Source organism: Oncorhynchus masou, unplaced genomic scaffold, assembly GCF_036934945.1.
Source record: "Oncorhynchus masou masou isolate Uvic2021 unplaced genomic scaffold, UVic_Omas_1.1 unplaced_scaffold_6089, whole genome shotgun sequence".
Lineage (NCBI taxonomy): Eukaryota > Metazoa > Chordata > Actinopteri > Salmoniformes > Salmonidae > Oncorhynchus > Oncorhynchus masou.
This window is the reverse complement of record NW_027012512.1, coordinates 1-14369: the sequence shown is the minus strand read 5'-3', so window position 1 is coordinate 14369 and position 14369 is coordinate 1. Positions and strand designations below refer to the sequence as shown.

The window sequence follows — 14369 nt, the reverse complement described above, 5'->3', positions numbered from 1 at the left end:
CGCAGCTGACAGCTGCTGTTGCTGCTGCTAACTGCGATGCTATGCTGACGCTGCTTCGCTGCTGCAGCAACTGCAGCGGCTGCATACTCTGCGCCAACTGCACTAACAGCTGCTCATACCTGCTGCTACTGCTGCCGCTAGCAGCTGTCTGCTAGCTACGTATCGCTGCTGACTGCTGCTGGTCGCTAGCTGCTACTGCTATCTGCTGCTGCTGACTGCTGCAACATCGCTGCTGCTGCTGCTGCATACTGCTGCTGCTACTGCTGCGTCTGCTGCTGCTGCTGCGACTAACAGCAGCAGCTGCTGATCGCTCCTGCGCAACAATCACCAGCTAGCAACGCTGACTGCTGGCTGTCTACCTTGACTTCTGCTGTCACTAACTGCTGCGCTAGCTGCATGCTAGCTGCTGGCGTAATAAACGCTGCTGCGACTGCTGCAGCTGCCTTAACTGCTGCTGCAACAACTGACTGCTCGGCTCCAGCTAGCAACAGCAACGTGCTGCGCTATGCTCATCGCCATTGCTGCTAACAGCAACGCTGACTGCCTGCAATATACACAGCACCTGCTGCCAGCAGCGGCAGCAGCAACGTTTATGACTGCTGCTGCTGCTGTTTGGCAACAGCAGCAGCGATTACTGACTGCTAGCAGCAACTGACTGGCAGCAACTGCTGCTGCTGCTGCTGCTGCGCCTTAGCAGCAACAGCAACACGTTTGACTGCTGCCAGCAGACTGCTTACGGCTACTGCAGCTGCTGCTGTAACAACTGCTGCTGCTGCAACTCGCTGCTGCTGCATTTGCTAGCTGCTGCATAGCTTGTGCTGCTGCGCTACGGCTGCTGCTAGCAGCATCTGCTGCAACGTTACTGACTGCTAGCAACGGCCATGCAACGGCTGCTGCTGCTGCAACTCACTGCTGCCAACGCTGCTGCTGCTGCTAGCAACGTCGCCAGCGCTGCTGCTGGATCTGCTGCGCTGCGATCACTGCGCAACAGCAGCTGCTGCGCAACCGCTGCTCAACATGCCGCTGCGACGCTGTCTGCTCGCTGTAGCACTGCACGCGCAGCCGACGTAACTGCTAGCAACGGCTGCTGTTGCTGTCATGGCTGCTGCTGCTGCTGTTGCGGCTGCTGCTGTTGGCAACAGCTGCTGTTAGCTAGCAACAGCAACGGCGTAGCGCTAGCTCTGTTACTACAGCTGCTGTTAGCAACGGCTGCTGCCGCTGATTCTGCTGGCTGTCCTAGCAACTGCTGCTGCATCGCCGCTGCTGCTGCTGCTGCTGCTACTACTGCTGCTAGCCTCTCCTGCAGCTACTGCTGGTTCTACTGCTGCTGCTACTGCTACTATTGCTGCTACTGCTGATTCTACTGCTGCTGCTACTGCTACTATTGCTGCTACTGCTGCTGCTGCTGCTACTACCGGCCGATACTTTCTACTACCAATGTTCCTAATGCTGCTGCTGCTAATATTGCTGCCTGCTGATGCTAATACTTCACTACATTTAGCTGCCGCTGCCGCTTACCCTACTACTACTGGCTGCTCACTAATAAGGGAAACGACTTCACACTTACTTGTGAAATCATACATAAACACACACAAACATACACATGCATAAGTAAACACTAGGGGTGACAAGGTGTGTGTATTTGTATTGAACACGTTCGGGTACAGGGTTCACGTGCACACTGTCTGGTCTTTTGTTCTTTCTCGCCATTTTTCAAAATAAAAGCCTGAAACTATGTCTAAAGACTGTTGATACCTTGAAGGAAAAGCGATAGGGAAAGGAACTGGTTGATATCCCTTTAAATGGAGCCGTAAGGCAGGTTATGGAACATGGAGATTTCAAAATATAGGGCCACTTCCTGGTTTGATTTTCCTCAGGTTTTTGCCTGCAATATCAAATCAAATCAAATTAATTTTTTATAGCCCTTCGACATCAGCTAGATATCTCAAAGTGCTGTACAGAAACCCAGCCTAAAACCCCAAACAGCAAGCAATGCATCAGGCAAACACGGTGGTTAGACAAACTCCCTAGAAAGGCCAAACCTAGGAAGAAACCGAGAGAGGAACCAGGCTATGGGGGTGGCCAGTCCTCTTCTGGCTGTGCCGGGTGGAGATTATAACAGAACATGGCCAAGATGTTCAAATGTTCATAAATGACCAAAGTATGGTCGAATAATAATAAGGCAAACAGTTGAAACTGGAGCAACAGCACGGCCAGGTGGACTGGGGACAGCAAGGAGTCATCATGTCAGGTAGTCCTGGGGCATGGTCTTAGGGCTCAGGTCCTCCGGGAGAGAGAGAAAGAAAGAGAATTAGAGAGAGCATATGTGGGGGTGGCCAGTCCTCTTCTGGCTGTGCCGGGTGGAGATTATAACAGAACATGGCCAAGATGTTCAAATGTTCATAAATGACCAGCATGGTCGAATAATAATAAGGCAGAACAGTTGAAACTGGAGCAGCAGCACGGCCAGGTGGACTGGGGACAGCAAGGAGTCATCATGTCAGGTAGTCCTGGGGCATGGTCTTAGGGCCAGGTCCTCCGAGAGAGAAAGAAAGAGAATTAGAGAGAGCATATGTGGGGTGGCCAGTCCTCTTCTGGCTGTGCCGGGTGGAGATTATAACAGAACATGGCCAAGATGTTCAAATGTTCATAAATGACCAGCATGGTCGAATAATAATAAGGCTTTTTCCCTGTATCCCTCTGCCCTTCTAGCCCTGTATCCCTCTGCCCTCTCGCCCTGTATCCCCTCTGCCTTTCTAGCCCTGATCCTCTGCCCTCTAGCCCTGTATCCCCTCTGCCCTCTAGCCCTGTATCCCCTCTGCCCTCCAGCCCCCAGTATCCTCCACTCTAACCCTGCATCCCCTCCCTCTAACCGATATCCCCTCTGCCCTCTAGCCCTGTATCCCCTCTGCCCTCTAGCCCTGTATCTCTCTGCCCTCCATCCCTGTATCCCTCTCGCTCTAGCCCTGTATCTCTCTGCCTCTGCCCTCTAACCTATCCCTCTGCTCTCTAACCCTGTATCCCTCTGCCCTCTGTCCTGTGTATCCTCTTTTCTAACCCTCTGTATCCCTCTGCCCTCTAACCCTGCATCCCTGTATCCCTCTGCCTTCTAACCCTGTATCCCTCTGCCCTCTAGCCATTATCCCCCTGCCCTCTAACCCTTTATCCCCTCTAGCCCTGCATCCTCTGCCCTCTAGCCCTGTATCTCTGCCCTCTAGCCCTGTATCCCCTGCCCTCTAGCCCTGTATCCCCTCTGCCATCCCAGTCTGTCCCCTCTGCCCTCTAGCCCCCTGTATCTCTCTGCCCTCTAGCGCTGTATCCCTCTGCCCTAGCCCTGTATCCCTGCCCTCCATCCCCGCATCCCTCTGCCCTCTATCCCTGTATCCCTCTGCCCTAACCCTGTATCCTCTGCCCTCCCAACCCCTGTATCCCTGTATCCCTCTGCCTTCTAACCCTGTATCCCTCTGCCCTCCTAGCCATTATCCCCTCTGCCCTCCCAACCCCTATCCCCCTCTAGCCTGCATCCCTCCGCCTCTAGCCCTGTATCTTCTCTGCCCTCTAGCCCTGTATCCCCCTGCCCCTCTAGCCCTGTATCCCTCTGCCATCCCCTAGCCCTGTATCCCCTCTGCCCTCTAGCCTGTATCTCTCTGCCCTAGCGCTGTATCCCTCTGCCCTCTAGCCCTGTATCCCTCTGCCCCTCTAACTCCTGTATCCCCTCTGCCCTCTATCTCTGCCCTCAGCACTGTATCTCTCTGCCCTCCAGCGCTGCATTCCCCTGCCCTCTAGCTCTGCATCCGCAATGTAATTCCAGTCATTGGCAGCAGAGAACTGGAAGGAGGCGGCAAAGGAAGTGTTGGCTTTGGGGATGACCAGATGAAATATTATGCTGGAGCCAGTGGGTTTGGCGATGGATATGTAGTGAGGGCCAGCCAACGAGAGCTTACAGGTCGCAGTGGTGGAGTAGTATGGGGCTTGGGTGACAAAACAGACGGCACTGTGATAGACTACATGCAGTTTACTGAGTAGAGTGTTGGGGCTATTTTGTAAATGACTTTGGTCAAGTCAAGTATCGGTAGGATGGTTCAGTTTTACAAGGGTATGTTTGGCATGTGAGTGAAGGATGCTTTTGCTGCAAAATAGGAAGCCAATTTAGATTTAATTTTGGATTGAGATGCTTAATGTGAGTCTGCATGAGAGTTTACAGTTTAACCAGACACCTAGGTATTTGAAGGTCCACATATTCTAGGTCATCAACCTATCCAGAGTAGTGGATGCTAGTGGGGCGGTAGGTGCGGGAAGCGATCGGTTGAGGAGCATGTACTTAGTTTTACTAGTATTTAAAAAGCGGTTAGAGGCCACGGAAGGTGTGTTGTTGGCGTTGAAGCTCGTTTTGGAGGTTTGTTGGCACAGTGTCCAAATAAGGGACAGATGTATACAGAATGGTGTAGTCTATGTAGAGAGTGGATCAGAGAATCACCAGTGCAGCAAGAGTGACATCATTGATATGTATTGGCCCTAGAAATGAACTCAGGCACCCCTATAGAGACTGCCAGAGGTCCTGACAACAGGCCCTCCAATTTGACACACTGAACTCTATCAGATAAGTATTTGGTGAACCAGGCAGGCAGTCACTTGGATGAGCCGAGACTGTTGAGTCTGCCTATAAGAATGCGTTGATTGACAGAGTCGAAAGCCTTGGCCAGGTCGATGAATACAGCTGCACAGTACTGTCTTTTTATCGATGGCGGTTGACCAGCTCGGAAACCAGATTGCATAGTGGAGAAGATACGGTGATTCGAAATGGTCAGTCATCTGTTTATTAATTTGGCTTTTGAAGATTTTAGAAAGGCAGAGCAGGATGGATATAGGTCCTATAACAGTTTGGGTCTAAAGTGTCTCCCTCTTTGAAGAGAGGGACGACTGCAGCAGCTTTCCAGTGTTGGGGATCTCAGACGACACAAAAAAGAGAGGTTGAACAGGCTAGTGGCTGGGGTTGCCACAATTTGTCTAGTCCAACTGATTTGTAAGGATCCAGATTTTGCAGTTCTTTCAGAACATCAGCTGTCTGGATTTGGGTGAAGGAGAAAGCGGGGCGTGGGGGTTTGGGGCAGGCTGCAGGGGTGCTGAGATGTTGGCGGGGGTAAAGGTAGCCAGGTGGAAAGCATATTAACCATGGAAAAAAGTACTTGTTGAAATGATCGATTATCGTAGGATTTATCGGTTTTGACAGTGTTCCTTACCCACACAGTAAAGTGGGCAGCTGGAGGAGGTGCTCTTATTCTCCATGGACTTTACAGTGTCCCAAAACCTTTTGGAATTAGTGCTAAGAAGCAAATTTCTGTTTGAAAAAGCTAGCCTTAGCTGAAAAAGCTAGCCTTAGCTGAAAAAGATAGGCCTTAGCTGTATCTCTCTAGCCTTTCATGCCTGTCACTAGAGTGGCAGAGGCGGATTCATCTTGAAATGAATCTCCTGGGCTTCCAGTCCCACTGTGCTGATAGACTGACCTGGATCCTCCTGGGCTCCCAGTCTCACTAGTGTTGATAGACTGACCTGGATCCTCCTGGGCTCCCAGTCCCACTAGAGCTGATAGACTGACCTGGATCCTCTGGGCTCCCAGTCCCACTAGTGCTGATAGACTGACCTGGATCCTCCTGGGCTCCCAGTCTCACTAGTGCTGAAAGACTGACCTGGATCCTCCTGGGCTCCCAGTCTCACTAGTGCTGATAGACTGACCTGGATCCTCCTGGGCTCCCAGTCTCACTAGTGCTGAAAGACTGACCTGGATCCTCCTGGGCTCCCAGTCTCACTAGTGCTGATAGACTGACCTGGATCCTCCTGGGCTCCCAGTCTCACTAGTGCTGATAGACTGACCTGGATCCTCCTGGGCTCCCAGTCTCACTAGTGCTGATAGACTGACCTGGATCCTCCTGGGCTCCCAGTCTCACTAGTGTTGATAGACTGACCTGGATCCTCCTGGGCTCCCAGTCTCACTAGTGCTGATAGACTGACCTGGATCCTCCTGGGCTCCCAGTCTCACTAGTGTTGATAGACTGACCTGGATCCTCCTGGGCTCCCAGTCCCACTAGAGCTGATAGACTGACCTGGATCCTCCTGGGCTCCCAGTCCCACTAGTGCTGATAGACTGACCTGGATCCTCCTGGGCTCCCAGTCCCACTAGTGCTGAGAGATGCTGTTAGAACAGACTGGTAAGACTGGTGCTGTGGTTTAACCTACATCCTGGACTGTAGACTGGGGAGACTGGTGCTGAGGGACACTGGTGCTGAGGGAGACTGGTGCTGAGATTTAACCTGCTGTACATACTTTAACTGTTGACTGGGAAGACTGGTGCTGAGGGAGACTGGTGCTGTGGTTTAACCTACATACTGGACTGTAGACTGGGGAGACAGGTGCTGAGGGAGACTGGTGCTGAGGAGACTGGTGCTGTGGTTTAGAATCCTGCATACTGGTCTGTAGACTGGGAGACTGGTGCTGGAGGGGAGACTGGTGCTGGGGGAGACTGGTGCTGGAGGGACACTGGTGCTGAGGGAGACTGGTGCTGAGATTTAACCTGCTGTACATACTTTAACTGTTGACTGGAAGACTGGTGCTGGGGAGACTGGTGCCAGGGTTTAACCACATACTGGACTGTAGCTGGGGAGACAGGTGCTGAGGGAGACTGGTGCTGAGGGAGACTGGTGCCGTGGTTTAACCTGCATACTGGTCTGTAGACTGAGGAGACTGGTGCTGAGGGAGACTGGTCTTGCTGAGGGAGACTGGTGCTGAGTGGAGACTGGTGCCAGTTTTAACCTGCATACTGGACTGTAGACTGGGGAGACAGGTGCTGAGGGAGACTGGTGCTGAGGGAGACTGGTGCTGGGTTTGAACCTACATACTGGACTGTAGACTGGGGAGACTGGTGCTGAGGGAGACTGGTGCTGAGGGAGACTGGTGCTGAGGGAGACTGGTGCTGAGGTTTAACCTACATACTGGACTGTAGACTGGGGCTGGTGCTGAGGAAGACTGGTGCTGAGGGAGACTGGTGCAGGTTTAACCTACATACTGGACTGTAGACTGGGGAGACAGGTGCTGAGGGAGACTGGTGCTGAGGGAGACTGGTGCTGTGGTTTAACCTACATACTGGACTGTAGACTGGGGAGCCTGGTGCTGAGGGAGACTGGTGCTGAGGAAGACTGGTGTTTAGGGAGACTGGTGCTGAGGGAGACTGGTGCTGTGGTTTAACCTACATACTGGACTGTAGACTGGGGAGACTGGTGCTGAGGGAGACTGGTGTTGAGGGAGACTGGTGCTGTGGTTTAACCTGCATACTGGACTTTAGACTGGGGAGACTGGTGCTGAGGGAGACTGGTGCTGAGGGAGACTGGTGCTGTGGTTTAACCTACATACTGGACTGTAGACTGGGGAGACTTTTGCTGAGGGAGACTGGTGATGAGGGAGACTGGTGCTGTGGTTTAACCTATATATTGGACTGTAGACTGGGGAGACTGGTGCTGAGGGAGACTGGTGCTGAGGGAGACTGGTGCTGAGGTTTAACCTACATACTGGACTGTAGACTGGGGAGACAGGTGCTGAGGGAGACTGGTGCTGAGGGAAACTGGTGCTGTGGTTTAACCTGCATACTGGACTTTAGACTGTGGAGACAGGTGCTGAGGAAGACTGGTGCTGAGGTAGACTGGTGCTGAGGGAGACTGGTGCTGAGGGAGACTGGTGCTGAGGGAGACTGGTGCTGAAGGAGACTGGTGTTGTGGTTTAACCTACATACTGGACTGTAGACTGGGGAGACTGGTGCTGAGGGAGACTGGTGCTGAGGGAGACTGGTGCTGTGGTTTAACCTACATACTGGACTGTAGACTGGGGAGACAGGTGCTGAGGGAGACTGGTGCTGAGGGAGACTGGTGCTGAGGGAGACTGGTGCTGAGGGAGACTGGTGCTGAGGGAGACTGGTGCTGAGGGAGACTGGTGCTGAGGGAGACTGGTGCTGAGGGAGACTGGTGCTGTGGTTTAACCTGCATACTGGACTTTAGACTGTGGAGACAGGTGCTGAGGAAGACTGGTGCTGAGGGAGACTGGTGCTGAGGGAGACTGGTGCTGAGGGAGACTGGTGCTGAGGGAGACTGGTGCTGAGTGAGACTGGGGTTGTGGTTTAACCTACATACTGGACTGTAGACTGGGGAGACTGGTGCTGAGGGAGACTGGTGCTGAGGGAGACTGGTGCTGTGGTTTAACCTACATACTGGACTGTATACTGGGGAGACAGGTGCTGAGGAAGACTGGTGCTGAGGGAGACTGGTGCTGAGGGAGACTGGTGCTGAGGGAGACTGGTGCTGAGGTTTAACCTACATACTGGACTGTAGACTGGGGAGACTGGTGCTGAGAGAGACTGGTGCTGAGGGAGACTGGTGCTGTGGTTTAACCTACATACTGGACTGTAGACTGGGGAGACTGGTGCTGAGGGAGACTGGTGCTGAGGGAGACTGGTGCTGTGGTTTAACCTGCATACTGGACTGTAGACTGGGGAGACTGGTGCTGAGGGAGACTGGTGCTGAGGGAGACTGGTGCTGAGGGAGACTGGTGCTGAGGGAGACAGGTGCTGAGGGAGACTGGTGCTGAGGGAGACAGGTGCTGAGGGAGACTGGTGCTGAGGGAGACTGGTGCTGTGGTTTAACCTGCATACTGGTCTGTAGACTGTGGAGACAGGTGCTGAGGAAGACTGGTGCTGAGGGAGACTGGTGCTGAGGGAGACTGGTGCTGAGGGAGACTGGTGCTGAGGTTTAACCTACATACTGGACTGTAGACTGGGGAGACAGGTGCTGAGGGAGACTGGTGCTGAGGGAGACTGGTGCTGTGGTTTAACCTACATACTGGACTGTAGACTGGGGAGACTGGTGCTGAGGGAGACTGGTGCTGAGTGAGACTGGTGCTGAGGTTTAACCTACATACTGGACTGTAGACTGGGGAGACAGGTGCTGAGGAAGACTGGTGCTGAGGGAGACTGGTGCTGAGGGAGACCTGTGCTGTGGTTAACCTACATACTGGACTGTAGACTGTGGAGACTGGTGCTGAGGGAGACTGGTGCTGAGGGAGACTGGTGCTGAGGCTTAACCTACATACCGGACTGTAGACTGGGGAGACTGGTGCTGAGGGAGACTGGTGCTGAGGGAGACTGGTGCTGTGGTTTAACCTATATACTGGACTGTAGACTGGGGAGACTGGTGCTGAGGGAGACTGGTGCTGAGGGAGACTGGTGCTGAGGGAGACTGGTGCTGAGGGAGCCTGGTGCTGTGGTTTAACCTACATACCGGACTGTAGACTGGGGAGACAGGTGCTGAGGAAGACTGGTGCTGAGGGAGACTGGTGCTGAGGTTTAACCTACATACCGGACTGGGACTGGGGAGACTGGTGCTGAGGGAGACTGGTGCTGAGGGAGCCTGGTGCTGTGGTTTAACCTACATACCGGACTGTAGACTGGGGAGACTGGTGCTGAGGAAGACTGGTGCTGAGGGAGACTGGTGCTGAGGTTTAACCTACATACCGGACTGTAGACTGGGGAGACTGGTGCTGAGGGAGACTGGTGCTGAGGGAGACTGGTGCTGAGGTTTAACCTACATACCGGACTGTAGACTGGGGAGACTGGTGCTGAGGGAGACTGGTGCTGAGGGAGACTGGTGCTGAGGTTTAACCCCCACATACCGGACTGTGGACTGGGGAGACTGGTGCTGAGGGAGACTGGTGCTGTGGGGTTTAACCTACATACCGGACTGTGACTGGGGAGACTGGTGCTGAGGGAGACTGGTGCTGAGGGAGACTGGTGCTGAGGTTTAACCTACATACCGGACTGTAGACTGGGGAGACAGGTGCTGAGGAAGACTGGTGCTTAGGGAGACTGGTGCTGAGGGAGACTGGTGCTGTGGTTTAACCTACATACTGGACTGTAGACTGGGGAGACTGGTGCTGAGGGAGACTGGTGCTGTGGTTTAACCTACATACTGGACTGTAGACTGGGGAGACTGGTGCTGAGGGAGACTGGTGCTGAGGGAGACTGGTGCTGTGGTTTAACCTGCATACTGGACTGTAGACTGGGGAGACAGGTGCTGAGGAAGACTGGTGCTGAGGTAGACTGGTGCTGAGGGAGACTGATGCTGAGGGAGACTGGTGCTGAGGTTTAACCTACATACCGGAATGTGGACTGGGGACACTGGTGCTGAGATTTAACCTGCTGTACATACTTTAACTGTTGACTGGGAAGACTGGTGCTGAGGGAGACTGGTGCTGAGGGAGACTGGTGCTGAGGTTTAACCTACATACCGGACTGTAGACTGGGGAGACTGGTGCTGAGGGAGACTGGTGCTGTGGTTTAACCTACATACTGGAATGTAGACTGGGGAGACTGGTGCTGAGGGAGACTGGTGCTGAGGTTTAACCTATATACTGGACTGTAGACTGGGGAGACTGGTGCTGAGGGAGACTGGTGCTGAGGGAGACTGGTGCTGTGGTTTAACCTGCATACTGGACTGTAGACTGGGGAGACAGGTGCTGAGGAAGACTGGTGCTGAGGTAGACTGGTGCTGAGGTTTAACCTACATACTGGACTGTAGACTGGGGAGACTGGTGCTGAGGGAGACTGGTGCTGAGGGAGACTGGTGCTGAGGTTTAACCTACATACTGGACTGTAGACTGGGGAAACTGGTGCTGAGATTTAACCTGCTGTACATACTTTAACTGTTGACTGGGAAGACTGGTGCTGAGGGAGACTGGTGCTGAGGTTTAACCTACATACTGGACTGTAGACTGGGGAGACTGGTGCTGAGGTTTAACCTACATACCGGACTGTAGACTGGGGAGACAGGTGCTGAGGGAGACTGGTGCTGAGATTTAACCTGCTCTACATACTTTAACCTTAGACTGGGGAGGCTGGTGCTGAGGGAAACTGGTGCTGAGGGAGACTGTTGCTGTGGTTTAACCTACATACTGGACTGTAGACTGGGGAGACTGGTGCTGAGGGAGACTGGTGCTGAGGGAGACTGGTGCTGAGATTTAACCTACATACCGGACTGTAGACTGGGGAGACTGGTGCTGAGGGAGACTGGTGCTGTGGTTTAACCTACATACTGGACTGTAGACTGGGGAGACTGGTGCTGAGGGAGACTGGTGCTGAGGGAGACTGGTGCTGAGATTTAACCTACATACCGGACTGTAGACTGGGGAGACTGGTGCTGAGGAAGACTGGTGCTGAGGGAGACTGGTGCTGAGGTTTAACCTACATACTGGACTGTAGACTGGGGAGACAGGTGCTGAGAGAGACTGGTGCTGAGATTTAACCTGCTGTACATACTTTAACCTTAGACTGGGGAGGCTGGTGCTGAGGGAAACTGGTGCTGAGGGAGACTGTTGCTGTGGTTTAACCTACATACTGGACTGTAGACTGGGGAGACTGGTGCTGAGGAAGACTGGTGCTGAGGGAGACTGTTGCTGTGGTTTAACCTACATACCGGACTGTAGACTGGGGAGACAGGTGCTGAGGGAGACTGGTGCTGAGATTTAACCTGCTCTACATACTTTAACCTTAGACTGGGGAGGCTGGTGCTGAGGGAAACTGGTGCTGAGGGAGACTGTTGCTGTGGTTTAACCTACATACTGGACTGTAGACTGGGGAGACTGGTGCTGAGGGAGACTGTTGCTGTGGTTTAACCTACATACTGGACTGTAGACTGGGGAGACTGGTGCTGAGGGAGACTGGTGCTGAGGGAGACTGGTGCTGAGATTTAACCTACATACCGGACTGTAGACTGGGGAGACTGGTGCTGAGGGAGACTGTTGCTGTGGTTTAACCTACATACTGGACTGTAGACTGGGGAGACTGGTGCTGAGGGAGACTGTTGCTGTGGTTTAACCTACATACTGGACTGTAGACTGGGGAGACTGGTGCTGAGGGAGACTGGTGCTGAGGGAGACTGGTGCTGAGATTTAACCTACATACCGGACTGTAGACTGGGGAGACTGGTGCTGAGGAAGACTGGTGCTGAGGGAGACTGGTGCTGAGGTTTAACCTACATACTGGACTGTAGACTGGGGAGACAGGTGCTGAGGGAGACTGGTGCTGAGATTTAACCTGCTGTACATACTTTAACCTTAGACTGGGGAGGCTGGTGCTGAGGGAGACTGGTGCTGAGGGAGACTGTTGCTGAGGGAGACTGGTGTTGTGGTTTAACCTATATACTGGACTGTAGACTGGGGAGACTGGTGCTGAGGGAGACTGGTGCTGAGGGAGACTGGTGCTGAGGTTTAACCTACATACTGGACTGTAGACTGGGGAGACTGGTGCTGAGGGAGACTGGTGCTGAGGGAGACTGGTGCTGAGGGAGACTGGTGCTGAGGGAGACTGGTGCTGAGGGAGACTGGTGCTGAGGTTTAACCTACATACTGGACTGTAGACTGGGGAGACTGGTGCTGAGGGAGACTGGTGCTGAGGGAGACTGGTGCTGAGGAGACTGGTGCTGAGGGAGACTGGTGCTGAGGTTTAACACATGCTGGACAGTGCTGTTCAGCTCTCTTCTCCCAGACACATATAATCAGGCCCGCAATGGGGATATTTCTCTGACATTAGTGTGGGCTGAACAGCAGCAGTATACTACCTGTTCTCAGTTCTCCCAGCCCGCAGATTCCTCCACAATAGCTAGGGTATCATTCTTCCAAGACGTGATGTGATGATTCTCAGCCTTTTCCAGCCCTTGCCCTTTTCTCTCTGAATTTGTCCCACGACTAAATGTAACATCCATCAGACTCTTATTGAAACAGAGAGGGACACAATAGACATTTACCGATACTCAGAGTGGACATATCACTATCATTGTTCAGAAAAATATACCTGTAAATTGTGTTTGTCTGTCAAAGCTGATTCCTCAGACAATTCGAAGGAATTCGTTTGGAAGACAATGTAATTTTATTCATGACATTGTATGTTCCCCTAGTATTCTAATGTTTTTATTATGGTGACAGGCCCAGTTTCCTCTGGAGGCACATGGAAATAGGTCGCCTGTCACAAAGCCTTGTGTTTTAGCCACATAAACCTAACAACAATCTGACGAACAATATGCATTTCTGTATCCCATTTTAGAGATGTTTTTGGTCCCTTTTTGCAATTTCTATAGTCTAAAAAAAGATGTAAAATATTTATTTCCCAAGTCTTATCTCCTCATCCTGATGGAGAATTCTTGGTCATTAAGGCTGGGTGGAGTAACGCTGGGTATGTATATCATTTATAATGCCTAATGTTATGTATGATTTGTCTGTGTAATGAGAACAGAGCGTTTTTCTTAGCAGTTCCACCCACTGTGTGCCCTGATTGATTAAGGCCAGGCGTAACAACCTCAATGTATTCATGCCTCTCCTTAATGCCCCAGTCTGACTGGACCTGGGATATTAGCGAGCCTCTATGTATTACAATGAAATATTCACCCGCCTGTGCCCTATAAATCATAAAGTGAGCAGAGATTCCACTGGATGGAGGGCTGATCAGGTTCAGAACACATTCTCTCTTTTCTCCCCTTCTTGCTCTCTCTCCTTTCCTCACTCTCTCTCTCCTTTCCTCACTCTCTCTCTCTCCTTTCCTCCTCTCTCTCTCCCTTTCTCTTTGTATCTGTCTTTCTCTCTCTTTGACTTTCTCCAACTCTCTCCGTCTCTTCCATCTCCCTCCCCCTCTCCTTTTTCTCTCTCATCTTCCCCCTCTCATTCTCTCCCTGCCTCTCCTCTGCCAGTGTGTGGTGTATTCAGTCAAATCATGTCAGGGACAGACCACAGGGTGGGGTAGGAGGGACACATAACCAGATGTCTTCTCTTCACTGAGCTGAGCAGAAGGGACAGGAGAGGGAGAAATAACACACCTGTATAAGCATGGTCGTTTTAGTTTATAATATTCTTATTTATACATACTGTAATTTTACCTGGTCACTGGCGAATCATTCAAGCAAAAACAATTAGATCTGTGCAGTGTTACCAATAAGATGATGGCTAATAAGATGATGGTGGCTATACTATTATTGTACTCTGAGGGCTAAATGGGGATCAGTGAGTAATTGATGTGCTAATGTAACAATAGGCTGGTACAGCAGCAGTTTAATCACAGACTCACACTGAGCTCTGTCATATCCTACAGGAGGTCAGTCACACTGGGCTCTGTCATATCCTACTGGAGGGTCAGTCACACTGAGCTCTGTTATATACTACTGGATGGTCAGCCACACTGAGCTCTGTCATATCCTACTGGAGGGTCAGTCACACTGAGCTCTGTCATATCCTACTGGGAGTCAGTCACACTGAGCTCTGTGCTATACTACTGGAGGGTCAGTCACACT

The 14369-nt window shown here is 52.1% G+C and overlaps 1 protein-coding gene across 1 annotated transcript; it reads left to right on the top strand.

Annotated features, from left to right (window-relative positions):
- The first annotated feature begins 881 nt into the window (after nucleotides 1-881).
- On the top strand, nucleotides 882-1358 carry LOC135536382 (chorion class high-cysteine HCB protein 12-like). The gene has a single exon (XM_064962723.1). It carries the CDS (start codon nucleotides 882-884, stop codon nucleotides 1356-1358), a length of 477 nt encoding a protein of 158 aa, XP_064818795.1.
- The last annotated feature ends 13011 nt before the right edge of the window (nucleotides 1359-14369 follow it).

Coding starts and splice junctions, on each gene's coding strand:
- LOC135536382 (XM_064962723.1), top strand. CDS start 882: ATGCAACGGCTGCTGCTGCTGCAACTCACTGCTGCCAACGCTGCTGCT.